The sequence below is a fragment of the Xenia sp. Carnegie-2017 genome, unplaced genomic scaffold (assembly GCF_021976095.1).
Source record: "Xenia sp. Carnegie-2017 unplaced genomic scaffold, XeniaSp_v1 HiC_scaffold_25, whole genome shotgun sequence".
Classification (NCBI taxonomy): Eukaryota; Metazoa; Cnidaria; class Anthozoa; order Malacalcyonacea; family Xeniidae; genus Xenia; species Xenia sp. Carnegie-2017.
Genome location: NW_025813488.1, coordinates 4,945,979 through 4,963,147, shown reverse-complemented (window position 1 = coordinate 4,963,147; position 17,169 = coordinate 4,945,979). Strand labels below are relative to the sequence as shown.

General features: G+C 33.5%; 3 protein-coding genes and 1 long non-coding RNA gene across 7 annotated transcripts; 3 read left to right on the top strand and 1 right to left on the bottom strand.

The window, feature by feature from the left end:
• Nucleotides 1-20: 20 nt before the first annotated feature.
• LOC124452568 (CSC1-like protein 2) lies at nucleotides 21-7,129 on the top strand. 2 transcript variants are annotated; one of them, XM_047003134.1, is made up of 17 exons: nucleotides 26-44; nucleotides 135-258; nucleotides 847-929; nucleotides 1,036-1,141; nucleotides 1,348-1,525; nucleotides 1,662-1,893; nucleotides 2,117-2,455; nucleotides 2,915-3,171; nucleotides 3,301-3,430; nucleotides 3,585-3,671; nucleotides 3,868-3,930; nucleotides 4,035-4,197; nucleotides 4,495-4,600; nucleotides 4,764-4,940; nucleotides 5,751-5,860; nucleotides 5,961-6,014; nucleotides 6,423-7,129. In XM_047003134.1, the coding sequence occupies exons 2-17, from the start codon at nucleotides 136-138 to the stop codon at nucleotides 6,615-6,617; spliced, it is 2,403 nt and encodes an 800-aa protein (XP_046859090.1). In that variant the 5' UTR covers nucleotides 26-44; nucleotide 135; the 3' UTR covers nucleotides 6,618-7,129. The 2 variants fall into 2 exon arrangements, with proteins under 2 accessions (XP_046859091.1, XP_046859090.1); XM_047003135.1 differs by having other exon boundaries at nucleotides 21-258; nucleotides 4,035-4,188.
• Nucleotides 5,532-6,453, bottom strand: LOC124452583. Its single transcript, XR_006950808.1, has 2 exons — nucleotides 6,336-6,453; nucleotides 5,532-6,237 (listed from the first exon to the last, which is right to left on the bottom strand). It is a non-coding gene; the product is annotated as an uncharacterized LOC124452583 (long non-coding RNA).
• A 1,168-nt stretch (nucleotides 7,130-8,297) lies between the features above and the next one.
• On the top strand, nucleotides 8,298-12,607 carry LOC124452577 (cyclin-dependent kinase-like 4). 3 transcript variants are annotated; one of them, XM_047003150.1, is made up of 10 exons: nucleotides 8,298-8,404; nucleotides 8,625-8,822; nucleotides 9,679-9,957; nucleotides 10,022-10,112; nucleotides 10,385-10,582; nucleotides 10,897-10,979; nucleotides 11,281-11,337; nucleotides 11,426-11,581; nucleotides 11,666-11,768; nucleotides 12,386-12,607. In XM_047003150.1, the coding sequence occupies exons 2-10, from the start codon at nucleotides 8,655-8,657 to the stop codon at nucleotides 12,448-12,450; spliced, it is 1,200 nt and encodes a 399-aa protein (XP_046859106.1). In that variant the 5' UTR covers nucleotides 8,298-8,404; nucleotides 8,625-8,654; the 3' UTR covers nucleotides 12,451-12,607. The 3 variants fall into 3 exon arrangements, with proteins under 3 accessions (XP_046859106.1, XP_046859107.1, XP_046859108.1); XM_047003151.1 differs by having other exon boundaries at nucleotides 8,298-8,522; XM_047003152.1 differs by having other exon boundaries at nucleotides 8,300-8,822; nucleotides 9,679-9,800; nucleotides 9,885-9,957.
• A 438-nt stretch (nucleotides 12,608-13,045) lies between these two features.
• LOC124452578 lies at nucleotides 13,046-16,806 on the top strand. The gene is made up of 10 exons (XM_047003153.1): nucleotides 13,046-13,280; nucleotides 13,685-13,804; nucleotides 13,946-14,056; nucleotides 14,592-14,717; nucleotides 14,811-14,918; nucleotides 15,121-15,240; nucleotides 15,319-15,426; nucleotides 15,686-15,805; nucleotides 16,175-16,282; nucleotides 16,521-16,806. The coding sequence occupies exons 1-10, from the start codon at nucleotides 13,178-13,180 to the stop codon at nucleotides 16,547-16,549; spliced, it is 1,053 nt and encodes a 350-aa protein (XP_046859109.1). The 5' UTR covers nucleotides 13,046-13,177; the 3' UTR covers nucleotides 16,550-16,806.
• Nucleotides 16,807-17,169: the final 363 nt, after the last annotated feature.

Sequence of the window (17,169 nt, the reverse complement as noted above, 5' to 3'; positions counted from 1 at the left end):
CTCAATTATCAAAACAAATATGAGCAGAGGAGAAAAAACACAAAGTAAGTTTTCTTGCCAGTTACAATTGCAAGATAGTATCCGTATATAAGCCGTAAAGATTTTGAAACTATATTTAATGTTAAACTTTATAGTATGTATAGGAACGTAAGTTTTTCATGCTCGCAAATCTACAACATAACTGGGAAGACTTACGATGTCGAAAGCTCGGATGGTGGTATACCTGATAATTTAGCTATCAATTTTTCAATCTGGTTGGTAAGTAACCGCCAAGACAGTTTTATCTGAATCTATATTTCACGACCTTGTCATCTTTCATATGAAGACTTTCATTTCACATCTTGCAGATTCAAGTTATTTTTATTGCATTTATTTAAAATAAATTATGTTTGACGTCAGCTTAACAACACCTGTCATGTTTGACGTCTTGCCCAAGATTTTCATTCATTTATATTGATGAATATCAATGCACATCTTTGCATGATTGTTCTTTGCTGAAATTTTGATGAATTTCTTGTTGATGCATGATGCAAATAGCAACTGGCAACACAAGCAGTCTACATTTCAAAATGTTTCGACTGACCTTCGCAATATGCAGTGTTTTTGCCAGTGCAAGATGCCAAAAGTTGCTGCTCACTGGCTTTTGATGAACATTATGCTTATAATGATGGAAAATTTTCATCAGAGTCTGGTAGAGAGTTGGTTTATGCTGTGTACAGCTTATGAACACATAATAATGATGGATTTTGTTCTGAGTAAACTCAGAATTCTTTCCATATTCATCAGAAACAAATGTGATGTCTTCATAATTGTCTATTTATACCAATGATTTATATATAATTTCAGATTGTTTTGTGCATATTCTGTGTGATTCGGCGGTGGGCCTGGGATTATGGAAGACTTGCACTTGTACAAAGTAAAGACAAAGGGTAAAGAATAACAATCCTCAGTAGTTTTACTCATTCTGCATGTATTTCTTTTGTTGATAAGTCATGCCTTTCAAGCAATCATCATATTATTTGATGTTTTAAATAGATGGGCAAAATTATTCTTTGGTAAAACAGAAGAAGGCAGCAATGAGAGGTTAAATATCAATGATAACGATGCAGACTTATCCTATATAGAAGATGTGCAAGATAAAGTTAGTCAATGTTATTATACTGCTTACATGTTCTTATGGGGATTTTATAAGTTTGATTTATTTTAGTAAGGTGGCAAGTCAAGCAATTTAGCAGGGACATTGCACTTTTACGAACTGTTCACCATTGATTTAAAAATATTGCTATTCTCATAGCTACAGAGCTAGTTCCAAATGTTATATTATAATTATTTTATCCCTTTTTGCAGGGACTTTTGAAATGGATTTTGGTGGTTTTCAGACTTTCCGAAAAAGAGATAAGTCAACGTTCTGGCAATGATGCCATCCATTATTTAAATTTCCAGAGATGCCTCATCTATTATACGGTCATTATATGTGTTCTGTCAATGGCAATAATTCTTCCTGTAAACCACTCTGGTGATAATGGTAAATATGAACACTTTACTAGTGTAAAAATGTAAAACTAACACTCCGTTGTGTAACATTTAGCCCTATCATTATAGCTACTATTTATTTATTTGTACTTGCGACATTGTTAGCTGCTGTTTTTATTTCTTAAAAGTTTCTGATAAAAATGGCTACTCCACAACAACTCTAGCGAATCTTGCGCCAGACTCAAACATCATATGGTTACATACGGTATTTGCGTTCCTCTATTTGGTAATCTTAATAGTCATGGTCTGGAAATTCTCTCAGGGTTATGAAACGGACAGTGATCCATTATCACAGCTTACCGTACTCGTTTGTCATGTCGTGAAAAATGCATCAAAGGATGTAATCAAGCAGCATTTTGAGTAAGGGTTGAGATTTTAAATTTTGACTCAAGTTGATTCCTACGAACAAACAAGGAGTTATTTTAAAATTACTTCACTTCAAAGCAAGAATTAGTTCCCATAAACTTATGTAGACGAAACCTATCTTGCTGTATCATATGCCATCCTAATCTCTGTGATGATCGTGCTTGAAAAACCATAAAAAGAACGACAGTTTTGGTCTAAAAGCAGATTTTTTTCCTAGGGAAAACTACGGCCGCGACAGTGTGAGCAATATACAGTTTGCGTACGACATAAATAAACTAAAGAAAATCAGTCGTCAGATGACTGCAGCAAGCCTTGGTAGAAATATACATGTTGAATACCTTGTTAAGCATGGGCAACGGCGTGATACTCAAGTGTCTATAAGTAGTATATGTCCTTTTTGTCCTTGCATGAAAACAAATCACGACGGTGTGGATTATTTTACTAGCGAAGAGGAACGTTTTACAAAGGATTTTTTCCGCGAAAAAGAGATTGTGCTGCAACAAAAAAGACTTCGCATCATGTTCGTCACGTTTTCAAGACCAAGTTTAGTTGTAAGGTGAGCAAACAAACGAATAAAACACACGACATTGGGAGTAGTATTCTTTCTCTGAGAAATTTTTTTATTGTGATATTGGGAGTAGTATTCTTTCTCTGAGAAATTTTTTTATTGTGACATTGGGAGTAGTATTCTTTCTCTGAGAAATTTTTTTATTGTGACATTGGGAGTAGTATTCTTTCTCTGAGAAATTTTTTTATTGTGGTGTATTGAGTATATATAAGTATCATAAAGTTAGATAAAGTTAGATTCTTCTGACAGTTCAAATAAATTTTTGAGAGAATAAAGTGCTTATAGAATATTGTTATGAAACACTTGAGACTTTCAATTCAACTATATAAGTGACTGGTGTTACATAATACAAACTTGACTGTAATTTAGTTTACAATCTTCATTGTCTTTTTTTGTGCGATTCATTAAAATTATGTAAAATTAATTTATTTTTCTCTATGTTTGCAGATGTGTCAAAGACTATAGTCTGCTTTTGGGTGGAAATTACTCTGCAACATCAATGTCAACAGTTGTTAAATCCTGCGAATGGACTGTCGAACACGCTCCTGCACCTGGCAACATCATTTGGGAGAATCTATCATCTGATCCAAAATACTGGTGGATAAGAGCAACTGTGATAAACTTATGTTTATTCATTTTTGTGCTGTTCTTTACTACGCCTGCAATTCTCTTAGCTGGATGGAACAAGTTGAAATCATCTCTTGGTACGTCACATGTATGATGTCATTGTCAGTGAAATAGCCATTAGTGGAAGTTATCGGAAATATTTACTGCTTCATGATTTTTGTTTTAGTCGCAAGGCCGTTCTTATAGAATCATCTTTATCATTTTAGATAGCAAAGTCCAATCGCCCAGTAGTCCTTTCTTTAGTCAGTTTCTTCCTACCCTTCTCTTGTGGATATTTACCGCCATTTTACCATCGGTTGTGTCATGGTCGAGTTATTACGAGTGTCAGTGGACCAGGTATGTCTGTTGATTTAATTTAGTGAGCACCATAAGTTCATTAGCATTGATTGTAATGGTTAATAAGTTCATTATCATGTTACTGTAATTTGGTAAAAAAATAGTGTTGCTCTTTCCTCGTAATTTGTTTGCATTTTAACTTTATTGTTTATAGAACACAACAAGAGAAGTCAGTGATGTTCAAAGTTTTTATTTTTTTGCTTTGTATGATAATTGTACTCCCATCCCTTGCTCTCACAAGGTAACTACGTATTCACGTTTATACTTCTAGTCTTTGCACACATATATAGTACAATACAGATATATAGCTGAATATATTATATATTCAGCTGTTATGTTTTTAGCAAGTGTGCCTAGGTTTGGTAAATGAATATATTGCGTTGCTCTGCTCTATGTTTTATTTCTTTATGTTGAAGCAGCCAATTCATGTATTTTAGCTTAGACGCTCTGTTTGAGATAACAATTCGAGGAGATTTTCAATCAATCAGGGATAGAATGGGGTAGGTCGTCAAAACGTGACATGTTCGTTTTATTTGTATAACTGTACCTCACATTCTCATAGTGTTCTCTGACTATCCGTTCATATAAATTATTTTCTCTACAGTTGCGTTTTCCTACCAGATAGTGGCGCATTCTTTGTAAATTATATCATTACATCGGCTCTCATTGGTACTGCGCTTGAGTTGCTGCGCATTCCTGAGTTAGTCGTGTATGGTTTGAGGATGTACTACACAAGGACAGAGGGAGAAAGATTGCTAGTAAAAAATGTATCTTTGAGCCATTTTCACAAAATAATTTTCTATTATTTATTTAAAATATCTTTTGAGAGGGCTTAATTTGTCCTAGGCCTACCGTTGATTGTCAGTAATTGTTTTCTTTTAGCAGTTTCAAATTTTATTATCATCCTTTAAAATGCCTATCGTTTGAGTATTCCACTATTTCCTCTCCAAATCAAGCAAGAAACTTTCTAAAAAACATGAGTAGTTAGCAAAAATTTGACAAATGGTCTTAGTTTAAAAACCATCATAGTTGAAGTTGATCGAATTCTACTCTGCTTTGTATAGGAAGCCGTTGTTGAGTTTCCATTTGGTATCCAATACGCTTGGATGATTGCAATCTATTCAATAATAATCATTTACAGCATTGCTTGTCCACTTGTTGTACCATTTGGTAAGTTATCCTACATAATTTTGCTTTAAATTAATATAACTATTTTATTGATCGTTGTGTGATAATATATTATAAGTTCAAAAAGGACCATGGATTTTGTTGTGGTCATGCGGTGCTGTCGTATGAATAAGAATTACTAATATAATGTTATTGATTTTTTTAGGACTGCTATATCTTCTTTTAAAGCATTTTGTTGATCGTTATAATCTGTTCTTCATATATCGTCCTCCTGCACATAAATATACGGATCGCTCATTGCACAACACTGCTATATACTTCCTTATATCATCTGCATTTTTGTTGCTCTTTTGCATTTTATTTTATTGCATCATCAGATTAGGTAAGTGTAGTGACTTTGATCTTCGTAATTGATAGTTTCTATTTATATTTCTATGTCGTGATGTCGTGTGCTTTTTTTATTACCCAGCACTGATAGATGTTATATCTTAGTTCATTGTATCGTCTACTGACTGTTGTATAAAATTATCAGTTTTTTTATTGGTTATGTTTTTTTTATGTGCCACAACAATTAAAACGCTTCAGAATTATTTTCACAATTAATGAATGAATTTTTTCTTCTTTGCTGTTGTTTCCATGGATTTTGCATTGTGCACGTTCAACACTAAACATACATGGAACAACAACTAGACTTTTTTATTTTAATTAATGAGTCTTTTGTGATTTTTACATATTCACATGATCTCTGGACGTTTTATAAATTGCGTAAAAACTTTCGACGTGGTCATCATTGTTCAATACGTCACAAGCGACTGTTGCTCCGGGGGCCACGTCAAAAAGCCGTATCTTTTAAAAGGAGAATTTTTATTTTTATTGAAAAGTATTTGAATGCAACGAATATATAACGTGTCACTTGTCAACGTGAAAGAAACAAAGCAGAAAATGTCAGAAGAAAGTGACAATACTCAAGTTGTAAAAGATTTTGTTTCTAATTTAACCGTCAACATATGGTCAATTAAGTTTTACGGTTATGGTTAGTATATATGATGAAACGAGACGGAAAGTAGGACGACAAAAGTTGTGATTCGAACTGCAATGGCCTAGCCTTACATGGATTAGATAAATTTATTCATTAGATATAATGTTATTGTAAGATTGATCATTGATGAATACTTCTGCTGTGGTTTTCTAGGTATCAAAGATCCCCAAACTATATTTGCATTAGTGATATTTCTCATCACACTTACGCTGTTTATTGGTAAAGTTTGTTTCGGATGGTTTGCATCTTATTCCATATTTCGTGTAAGTTAATGCATTTGTTTCACGTGTAATGTGGTCGTATACACAACATAAAATTTTCAATTCAAAAATTCACCCTGAAAGATGGAAGTTGTCTTTTCAGCGTTCGAATTCCCTCCAAGGACAAGAAGAAATTCCTGCGGATTCAAAAAATTTGGTAGGGATCTTTTTTATTTTTGTTTCGTAACTTCAAATTGCGTTCGAGTTAGACATCAGAATCATCCCATTGTTGATAAAAGCATAAGTGTGGTTAACTGAAGCCTCGACAAAGATTTAAAGCATCAGTATAGCTATAGGCCCCGATCTTTAACATAAGGTCACTCGTTATGAAGACACATCAATGGAGTGTATATCGATTCTTGTTTATACATCACGATATTCTGGTAGTAAAAATAAAGATTAATAAAAAATATATCATGACTCAATTTCCAAGATCAGATCACTCACTGATGTTAGACATTTCATTATTTTGACTTACCTAATTTCCAAAATCACATCATTCCTAATAAAAACATAAGAGAGTTTCTAAGATCAAACATGTTGTTACAATTTGTTTGCACTTTAGGAAGCTTATCTACCTCCGGTGTTACAATCATCTTACTGCGTCCGAGAAGTGTTGGAAGAGAGGGACACCACAAACCTAAGGAGGCGTCACTATGGCTCAAATGACCACGTGATTGATTCGGACAATTTGAAACCACCGAGTGATGACGTTATCGTTGAGGTGCCCGTAGACTCGACTAGTGCTGAAGAGCACTAGGTTTTTTGAATGTTAAATTGCACAAGCTTGTAACCGGTGTGTGAAAAGGAAAGTTTTGAGCTTTGTGCCTGGAAAGTCTGTCACTTTTCACATCGAGTTCACATAGACTGTAGTCAAGATCGAAGTCTGTCCTCTAAAAATTTTTAAAGTTTGTAACTAAAAGTTTGCCACAATATCTTAAATTATTGAAGCCCAAGATTTAAAGTAATATATTATTACATCATTTGATGTTAAGGTGTTTGTTATGTTGACTTTAAGTTATGAAAGAAGAGTTTTTCTATATGTTATACAAACATTTTTAAATGTATGTCTTTATGGCGTTTCTTCACTCCCCAGAAGGCTAATGTGGATTTTATTTAAAAAAAAGATAAAATATCACTGCAGTTTGACGAACAATATATTTTAATCGTAACATTGCTACACTTTGTAGCTGCGATACATTTTGTATCGTTTTTTTTTTGCATTTTAGCTTATATTTTAGCTTAGCTTTCAATAAAAATGTTTTTGTTGAAGCAGCGCTACGTTTTTATCGGACATGCCTGGAATTCGATGCTGCAAATTAGACAGAACCAAGTTTTGGAAGGTGTTATGTCGAGGCAACAAAGAGGGCGAAAAGTAATCGTAGTTGCCATGACTAAATATATCATTTATCATTAAATTTGCAGGTGCTCCATTTTAATGAGCGTTGCAAGAGTGTGAAGATTTTCCATAAAAATTGTGATTAGCATTATTAATTTGGATGAAGATAACATCTTTTTCTAGCCAAAGATGAATGTGATGATGAAAGGCAAAGATGATGAAAGACAAAAATGGCAATATAGAAGATTCGAATAAGAATTACAAAGTACTTCTTGGATCTGGTAAAGGTTTGTTGCCTTGCTCAATAGACATTTTTTTATTACAAAAGAAAATTTTCTCCGCACCAATGTGTATAAATGACAAAGTTTATGGCAAACTGAAAATAATACCGTGTTGTGTGTTGAAATTTGCGCATTTTATTAGGAAAAACCCGAAACGATCGAAATGTTGTAGAAATCGAGTGTTACAAGCGTGAAAACTTTTTACCAACTAGTTGCTGAAGATTATTTATGGAACAAAGGCTGTGTTGTCTGTTTCTTGAATTCAAAACGTTTCCAAATTGTAGTCATATCTTGTGGGTATTGTGCACAGAGTAAAATTCTTTTTTCGTGCATGAGTAAGTTATGTACTCTGAAAATGCAACAAATGCAAGAACTTAATCACATTCAGAATTTCGTTATTTTCCTCATAATCGTTGAAACTACATGAGTCAAACTGGACAGGAAAGGTGTTCTCCATGGGACGGGGTGGAAGTATGGAATGAATGAAACTCGAAGAATGAAGTTGATTCATCGCACCAAAAGTGCTTGGTTGAGTGCGATCTTAAGAATTTTTTTACGAGTAAATTCTTTAGTGAAAATAGTTGAAATGGATTTTTTAATGATTTATTTGAGGTCTTTATTCGTGCCTTTTTTTAAGTTCGTGTCCCACTTGTAGTTCAACGCCGTAAGTTGAGAAGATTGGGTCAAGTTGCTTCTTTCCTTGATGGTCTTCAGTAACCCACGACTTGCAAATATTGCAAAATATTAACTAAAACATTAATATTTACGGTTGTCATGTTGACTGTTGTCAACAACAAACGTAACTGAGATTTAGTTCTATAGGGTCACGTGGCTTCTTGGCGTGTATGTTTTTTTCTGTTTACATATGTTGGTACAAATTTAAACGTTTATTTTGGTCAAATAAAGCCTATGAAAACGTTTTTAAAGGTATTTCTCTCGAAGAAGGTATTTCTCTCGAAGAAGGCCTTTTCTTTTCATAGGATTAACGAAAGTTAATTGGTACTTGTAACTTGTCCCAAACTGCGACGGACTTAATTTGCTGTCGGTTGTAATTCATTTTACTTAAACGGTTTCATTTTTCTGCTGTTGTTGTGCTTTCTTTGTTATATAAGAAAGACACTTTTGTAATTCCTGGTTGGAATTTTAGAAAGGGTGAAACATTTAACCCTGATTTGTGATGGAAAAGTACGAGAAACTTGGAAAGATTGGCGAAGGCTCATATGGTGTTGTTTTTAAATGTCGCCATCGTGAAACTGGACAGATTGTTGCGATAAAGAAATTTGTAGAGTCAGAGGATGATCCATTGATAAAAAAGATTGCGATGAGAGAAGTTCGGATGTTGAAGGTTTGTGACGAAAATATAATCGTTTTATGTGAAAAGAAAGATAAATTTTTACCCGAATACTCTGGGCTTGTTAACAACTAACATCGAACATGTACATTAATTACAGGTTAAAAACGTAATTAGTTCTGCCATCATGGGATGTCATCTATATTTTTGACTTAAATTGAGCTATGTTGGTGGTCTGTTATAGCAATAGCTATTGTACTGACTAGCTACGTGAGTGAGCCGTGAGCATTATTGTTCACAGTTCAAAAGAATTTCAAAGAGGACTATTTCCAGTATTTCATCTTTGGTTTTGTAATCTTGCATTTAGCCGTGACCATGCGGTGATTTCAAGATGCTTAACATTGCTACTGGATGCTAATTACAGCTAGTTTTATATCACTTTCCTTAGTACTACTGTGAAGTTCTTTCAAAAGTTCAAATGTTTTTTTGAAAATTTACGATAGAATGTAATTGGATGACATATGAACCTGAGTAATGGAAAACTGACTGTAATGCCTTCACATTGAATTATCATGATGTTTGATGTTGTATGTTCCTTCCAAATAAATATATAAAACATAGTATTCATTTTATTGCATTTTTTACCTACAAAAGAAAATAAAGGAACATATCCTACATTTATTTGTAAGTTTGAAGTGTTACAAAAGAAATGTACACATAAAAATGCCATAACAACATAAACATAGTGTTTTAAATTTCTCGGTATATAAGAGTTAATAACCAAGTTAAATTAACTCATGTGCAAGTAAGCTAGGGCTGCTGTGTTAATTTGATTTTAGCCTATTTTTAAAACAAGTTTGAATTGAGATGTAGAATAACAATTAACAATGACATATTATTTTGTTTTCAGCAATTGAAGCATCCAAATCTTGTCAATCTATTGGAAGTTTTTCGTCGTAAGAGAAAATTGCACATGGTGTTTGAGTTTTGTGATCATACTGTTTTAAATGAGCTTGATGCTAATCCCAAGGGGTATGTTTTGTGGAAAAAAATAGTGTGTAACTGTGTGTTGAGGAGCAGCTTTGATCTGCCTAAATATGACTTGTGTGTTTGTAGAGTGAATGATGTGAACATTAAAAAGATTATCTGGCAGACATTACGTGCTGTTCATTATTGTCACCAACACAATGTGGGTCATTTTAATAAACTTCCTTGTTCTGAATTTGACCATTAATGGGTTTTTTTTCATACAGTGTATTCATCGAGATGTAAAGCCAGAAAATATACTTATTACCAAAGATGGAGTTATAAAACTTTGTGATTTTGGCTTTGCAAGAATACTCAGTAAGTTGCCTGTTGAAATCATCTCAGATGTTTTAATGTAGAATGTTTGATGTGGAAACTTTAGTCTAGTATCTTTTTTGCAAATGATCTGATGTTGGAGCTCATGTCGTAACATACTCCAGAGTCTTTGTTAAGAGCCATCAGATGTTGTTCAAGCTTTTGCACTTGTGCATAAATGCCAGTCAATACCTTCATGAGCGATTTGATGTTGTCACTTTAATCGTTGCATAATCCAGTCAGTAAGTATGTAAAATTTGTAACTTCGTTTCCAGCTCCTGGTGACGAATACACCGACTATGTTGCGACTAGATGGTATCGTGCACCGGAACTCTTAGTTGGTGATACTCAATACGGTACTCACGTAGACGTTTGGGCCATTGGCTGTGTATTTGCCGAGCTGCTTTGCGGGCAACCTCTTTGGCCTGGACGTTCGGATGTTGATCAATTATATCTAATAAAGAAAACGTTAGGTAGGTGATCGTTGTGGCAGATAGGTTTATGTAATGAATGAATGTACAAGAATTGATTTGTGACTTTTTTAACGTTCCGAGTGAATATTTTTCCAAGAAAATAAATTCGGCAGATTTGTGATAAATTTTCCTGAAAAAAATAACTGATCAATTTTGTATAGCTTTGAACAGCGTCGTTTAAAGTAAAACCGTAAAACAAATATATTTATCCCTGCTTTACTTGCACGTAAGAATATCCATAATTTTCTTTTGAATACTAACTGCCTATTGTGAATTTAAGCTGTTTATTAAATCTTGATCGTTTATCTCTGTAGGTGATCTCATTCCTCGTCATATTCAAATATTTAGCAATAATCAATTTTTCAGAGGGTTGCAAATCCCCGAACCCAGCAAAAGGGTGAGTCATGCAATGAAATTTAAAACAAAAAGGATTATTTTGTTATTGATGATGGAAATTAAAATAAAAAGAAATATTTTGTTATTAATGATGGAAGTTAAAACATAATCTGTTGACTTGAAAAGAGTTGTTCATTTTGAAAACTTTTCGCTAAACAAATTTTGCTTTATTTGAACCTACAGTAGCTACATTATGAACGATATTTTTAGTGTAAAATACTCTCCACTTGTGTGATTTTATTTTCTTTAAGTACTAGCTACATAGCTACGTCTTTAGTTATTGAAATTTTCTTTGTGTCAAGGAAACATTGGAAGAGAAATTTCCATTCATTCCACCACAAGCGATGAATTTTCTGAAGGTATAAACTGCCAGTTATTATCAGAAAGACTTAACTCACGATTATTGTTTCAAATATTTTTTAAAATAAATTAAGTGATAAATTTTAGGGTTGTCTTGTCATGGAGCCAGACAGCAGATTAACATGTGCAGAGCTTTTAGAGCATAAATACTTTGATGGTTTTCGTGAGCAATTCGAAACGGAATTATTGGCTTTATTTTCAAAGAACCAGGAGCAACATCCGACAAAATTGAAAAAGCAGAAGGTATTGATATGACTTCTTGACTTATTACGTGTTCACGACTGTACTGTTATAATGCTAAGGTATTTTTCATTTTTTTCTAAATAGAAATATAGCAATCGCAGCGAGCATCATCATCTTCCTCAACTTCACATGCATCATTCCTCTATCAACGAGCAACACTACACCCCTGTACCAGATCACAAAAATGGTTAGTAAATGTGTTGTGTCCAATCATACACGTTGAATAAAAGTTCTAACGCCTTCTATTGATAGAGAATTAGGAATGAACAATATGATTGGCTTATAGCAAAGAGTAATAACAAGACCAATAAATTATTTCCGCTACCATTTAGTATTTATTCGTCAGCCAAACTTCCCTTAAGCAATAAGCTTCCTCACAATGCACAACATGGCATCACTACATAGCACAACACGGCATCACAACGTAACACAGCACGGCATCACAACGTAACACAGCACGGCATCACAACGTAACACAGCACGGAATCACAACGTAACAAAACATGGCATCACAACGTAACAAAACATGGCATCACAACGTGGCACAACACGGCATCACAACGTAGGACAGCACGTAATCACAACGTAACAAAACATGGCATCACAACGTAACAAAACATGGCATCACAACGTAGCACAACACGGCATCACAACGTAACACAGCACGGCATCACAACGTAACAAAACATGGCATCACAACGTAGCACAACATGGCATCACAACGTAGCATAACATAACTTAACATATCATAATATTACATACCATAATAATACTCTAAAAAATAATGCTCTTCTTTTCATTCAGATAAAAATGCGCACGAGAAATCAAAGCAAAAGTTAAGTAAATTGGATCATCTTCCCTCAATATAAGATATTGTTTTTACGATAAAGAATTTCTAACTACGGGGAGAATGATTGATAGTTGAATTAAGCTAAAGAAACTAGAGAAATTATTTAATATTGTCTCAAAATGTAAATACTTGATCATGTGAACGTGAATATGTAGTACAAACATTGTGGAAACAAATTTAGTTATTGGTATTTTTAATGAGTGGTCATTTGCCATTTGTAAATCGTCACCTTCTAAAGCACAAATGTCTTATAAGGCAAGCGTGTGGTTGGATATGATATTCCTTTTTTTCCCCATTTCCATTCAAGGCAATTCAGTTTTCCTTTCGCTGTCATTTGGCAGTCACGTTTTGAGCACGTGGTATAAGTCTGCATCGATTATATCTATTCAATTTTTAAATATAAAAAGGTTTAAGTGTGCATTTATTCAATGTTTAATCGTGCAAAACGTGTTTCCACAATGTCAGATTCATTTGGGAGCGATGAATCTTTAAATTCAGCCTTTGATTGACTCAACCAATTCTCATTACAATCGTCCCTTTTTATGATCTATATATGGTGTTCCAAAGGCATATTACCATATATGTCAATAAACCGGATATTGACGTATAGGCGGGTGTTGTGTGTGGTATAGATGCGGATAATAATTCCTGACGTCCGCCAGAAGCACTGAACTGAAATTTCACTGTACTTAAAGAAGGAAGGTGCGTTCTTATCTCCTGGATTTACTTATATTGATTCGCTCAAAATGACGTCAAATAAGCCAAATGTTTCTGAAGTGAAAGACTTCGATCAAAGTAAACTTAAAAGAGTGAGAACGGAGGAAAAAAACACGCTTCCAAACGACGAAAGTAAGTGACGTTTCACACCTTGTTATTCGACACTTTATCTGCAATAGGCAGTGTGAATGTGCGTATTCTGTCATTTTTATACAGAAAATGCTTTTTGATATACAACTTTCCATTCTTGTGCATTTGGTAGGTACATTTTATTGTGCATGTTTGTACACTTTATATTGTGATAAAACCACCTCTGTGGATAAAACGCATAGAAAACAATTTAAAATGAGTAATCTTTCAAATTATATAAACGCAATCGATTAAAATAGATATATTTGTACAATCGTTGAATTCTTTATGCGTAATTCAAAGTAATTTATGTTCCCCTTTCGTTTTTACAATATATTTACAAAGCGTGCTGTTTTTGAAGAATAGCATGAATTGAATTTTGGCTCGTTACCTGTAAACATTTTTAGCTCTCAAACAAGAACTTGTTCCTGACGTGTATCCTGATAGATCTGAGGTGAAATCTTTCGATTCAAAGAATCTAAAACATGTTGAAACGGTGGAAAAGAATCCTGTTCCTTCAAAAGATGGTAAACGCTGCAAATAAAACATAAAAATTCAAATCCGATTAATTTTGCTACGTGTTAGTTTCTCACATGAATAAATTTTATATGCAAGTGATGCAAAGCTCTAAGGCCGTTTTGAGTGTAAATACGTTAAACCTGTTGTAGTTATTGATGAAGAGAAGAAGAACAAGCCGTTTGAAGGAGTAAAAATTTATGACAAACAAAGATTGCAACATGTTAAGACGGACGTTAAAAATGTTCTGCCATCTAGTCAAGGTATTTGCGTATTTTCTTAATGTCTTTATCTTAAAATTTTTGATTGTGCATATCATTTTGTAATCTTTCGATCTAGTTTGATTATCATCTTGTTATTCTGTCTGTGTTGTCTGTTTGCGTAATATTTTCGGCTTTCTTTCCAAGAAATACTTTTTATGATATCACTCCAGGAATGGAGTCAAATGTGTTTAAAGATTGTTGATTAAATCATTGTTTTGAGTTGCAATTGGGAAGCTGTCATGCCCACGAAGCCACTTGTATTCTTACAAAACGTACATGTTTCCTGAATAAACAGTAAATTTAATAAGCACGTGCTGAATTAATGTTCAATAGAGATTTTGCTTTGCAAATGTGTTGTTGGCCATAAGCTGATGTTTATCACATGAGTCTATTTTATGACCGACGCCAAACGGGTAAGCACATGCTTTAGCGTGTTTTAACAGAGAAAATAAAAATTGTTTTAATTGGTCTATTTATTTTAATGGCTAGTTCCGTATCCCATTGCTAAACTCTACAAATGCGTTATTTCTCATAGATGTCTACCAGGAGATGAAAGACAGCGCAGGGGATTTGCCTGATCGCTCAGAAATTGCCTCATTTGACCAAGGCCAACTCAAAAAGGTGGAAATGACAGAAAAAAATGTCTTACCAGATAAATCAAGTATGTTCCTTTTAGTAGTTCCTTGATTGCAGAATTTTGAAGTATTTCATCTTGCTGTCAATAATGCTGAAAGTAAATTTCATGTTTCTTTAGCTATTCAGGAGGAGAAGATTGATTCCCGGGCAGAGGTAAAGGAATTCAGTAAAGATAAACTAAATCATGTTGAGACAGTGGAGAAGAATCCATTACCAAGTGCTGGAGGTAATAAAATTATAACATCTTGAAAGACTTAGCAAATATTCATATATGCATTTTCAGGCTTTATCTATTTCCATAAAATCAATTGTCATTACAGACAATTGCATGAACATATGAATGTGGCCTAGCTGTTGCCGTAATTGTTTTTTACTTCATTTGCTATAGTGTCTACTTAATTTGTAATCTTTTTCTTTTGAATGTATAGATCTTGTAGCCTCCCGTATGCCGAAAAATAAACCAGATAGATCTGAAGTTACCAAATTTGACAAAGAAAGTCTAAAACATGTTAGCACCAGTGAAAAAAGTGTCTTACCCGATCAAAAAGGTAACAAAAAGCTGCCAATTAGTTGATTTTTTTAATTAATGTGTTTGTAAAATAGTTTATTTTTTGTTTTGATGAAAGCAATTCAAGATGAACTTGTTGAGTCAAGAGCAGAAGTCAAAAGTTTTGATAAAAGTCATTTGAAACATGTTGATACAATTGAGAAAAATTCCTTACCAGATGCTGGAAGTATGTGTAGGAAATGGTGATGTATATTATGTACATTATCATTCATTTTAAAAACACTACATAAAATTCAGGTCATTTTAACAGTAAAAGTTAGAAGGCCTTTAGTGTCAACATAACTAATCTGTCATACATGAAGCAAGCAAAAATTGTTGTATTCTTTCTGAACTTACAATCTCTTTGTTGGTTACATAGGAGCTTGAATATTGTTTTTCTCTTGAAAATTTATCTTTGTTGCCACTTAATTGTCATTGATTTACAGCTTTAGCCGAAGCTCTTCGACCCGACCAACTGCCTGACAGGTCAGCTGTGACTGACTTTCAAAAGAAAGATTTAAAACACGTGCAAACGACCGAGAAAAATGTCATACCCAATAAAAAAGGTAGTAATTTTTTAGGAGGATCATATTTTATCGTAGTCTTTATGAAAAGAAATAAAAAAATGTAGATGCTACCCAAACATACTCTTCAACTTTCTCAACATTTCAAGCGTCATGCTGGTCAACCATGATTCATGTGTAGTGTTCTTATAATGCTTTCACTCATGAACGGCTTGTACATATCTAATTTGACAATCTGTTTCAACATTTGTTTTAGTTATGCATATTCTTTTTGGTTTTGAGGGATGTATCTACACTCGAAAATATATAGGTTAATTCCTGGAAATCAATTCCTTGGCCGCAAATGCATGCAATAAGCTAATATGCTTTTACATATTTTTTCACTAATCTAATATTCTCTAATCATTGTAGTTATACAAGAGGAATTTGTCAACTCCAGAGCGGAGGTGAAATCTTTTGATAAATCTAAACTACAGCATGTTGAAACAAATGAGAAGAATCCTTTACCCAATGCTAAAGGTAAGTGATTGGTCATGGATTTATTAACACTAATTTATATAATGAAGAATCTGTCAGGGATACGGGTCCAATGTCAATTTTTATCAAAGTGTGAGGAAGATGCTATGTTAGAGTTTTATTATATTCTTCAGTAGGAAAAGACTGTTTGGTTTTTTATACTGATCATATTCCCTCTACTGATCATATTTGATAAGAGAAAAATGTTTGATATTAATAACTTTTTATCTTTTTGTTTTAGCAATTGCTGCTGAAAAGTCTACATCCTAGGTTTATTGTATTTTCCTGTACTGTTAGATGTTAAGTATTTGGATCCTGTTGATATTATTTCACTGAACTGCTGAGTCTGGATAGTGTAAGCTGAGTGTCACATGTCACGACAAGTCTAGTTCAAGGTCTAAAGACACTATATTTAAAGTAAAATAGACGAATTCTCTTAATGTGCTCAATTTTATAATTGAAGACTATGATTACGTGTATTATGTATTGTTTGAAAATGAGATAAATACAACACAAATACTGCATAACATAATTTCTTTTTATTTGCTGGATCAGGAAGTGCCCAAGTAATGGTAAACATCCACCAATTATTTTAGTTTAATTATTTTTTGCATGTGTGGATAGGAGGTTCTCTTTACCTTGATGTTATATAAACATGGTGTTTAAATTGATGGAGGTAATTTTCATCATTTCAAATCATTTTTCAATGTGTAGAAGGTGAGGTGCTCCTTAGCTTAAAGTAATTTGAGCCAATGTTTGTGTAATGATTTTCTTGGTGATTTTATTCTAATCAACAACACCAAATGTTTGTAGTGAATCATCCTGAAACACTAAACTGCTGTTTACATGAAAAATAGCAATTTGTTGACAGGTAAGTAGCGTGCGAATGT

Bases quoted from the DNA above. Each gene is read 5' to 3' on its own strand.
- LOC124452568 (XM_047003134.1), top strand. From the start codon at position 136: ATGTATAGGAACGTAAGTTTTTCATGCTCGCAAATCTACAACATAACT. The intron at 3,172-3,300 runs GTACGTCACATG...TTATCATTTTAG, and splicing joins CAAGTTGAAATCATCTCTTG to ATAGCAAAGTCCAATCGCCC. The intron at 3,431-3,584 runs GTATGTCTGTTG...TATTGTTTATAG, and splicing joins TACGAGTGTCAGTGGACCAG to AACACAACAAGAGAAGTCAG.
- LOC124452577 (XM_047003150.1), top strand. From the start codon at position 8,655: ATGGAAAAGTACGAGAAACTTGGAAAGATTGGCGAAGGCTCATATGGT. The intron at 11,338-11,425 runs GTATAAACTGCC...GATAAATTTTAG, and splicing joins AAGCGATGAATTTTCTGAAG to GGTTGTCTTGTCATGGAGCC. The intron at 11,769-12,385 runs GTTAGTAAATGT...CTTTTCATTCAG, and splicing joins TGTACCAGATCACAAAAATG to ATAAAAATGCGCACGAGAAA.
- LOC124452578 (XM_047003153.1), top strand. From the start codon at position 13,178: ATGACGTCAAATAAGCCAAATGTTTCTGAAGTGAAAGACTTCGATCAA. The intron at 14,057-14,591 runs GTATTTGCGTAT...TATTTCTCATAG, and splicing joins TGTTCTGCCATCTAGTCAAG to ATGTCTACCAGGAGATGAAA. The intron at 15,427-15,685 runs GTATGTGTAGGA...ATTGATTTACAG, and splicing joins TTCCTTACCAGATGCTGGAA to CTTTAGCCGAAGCTCTTCGA.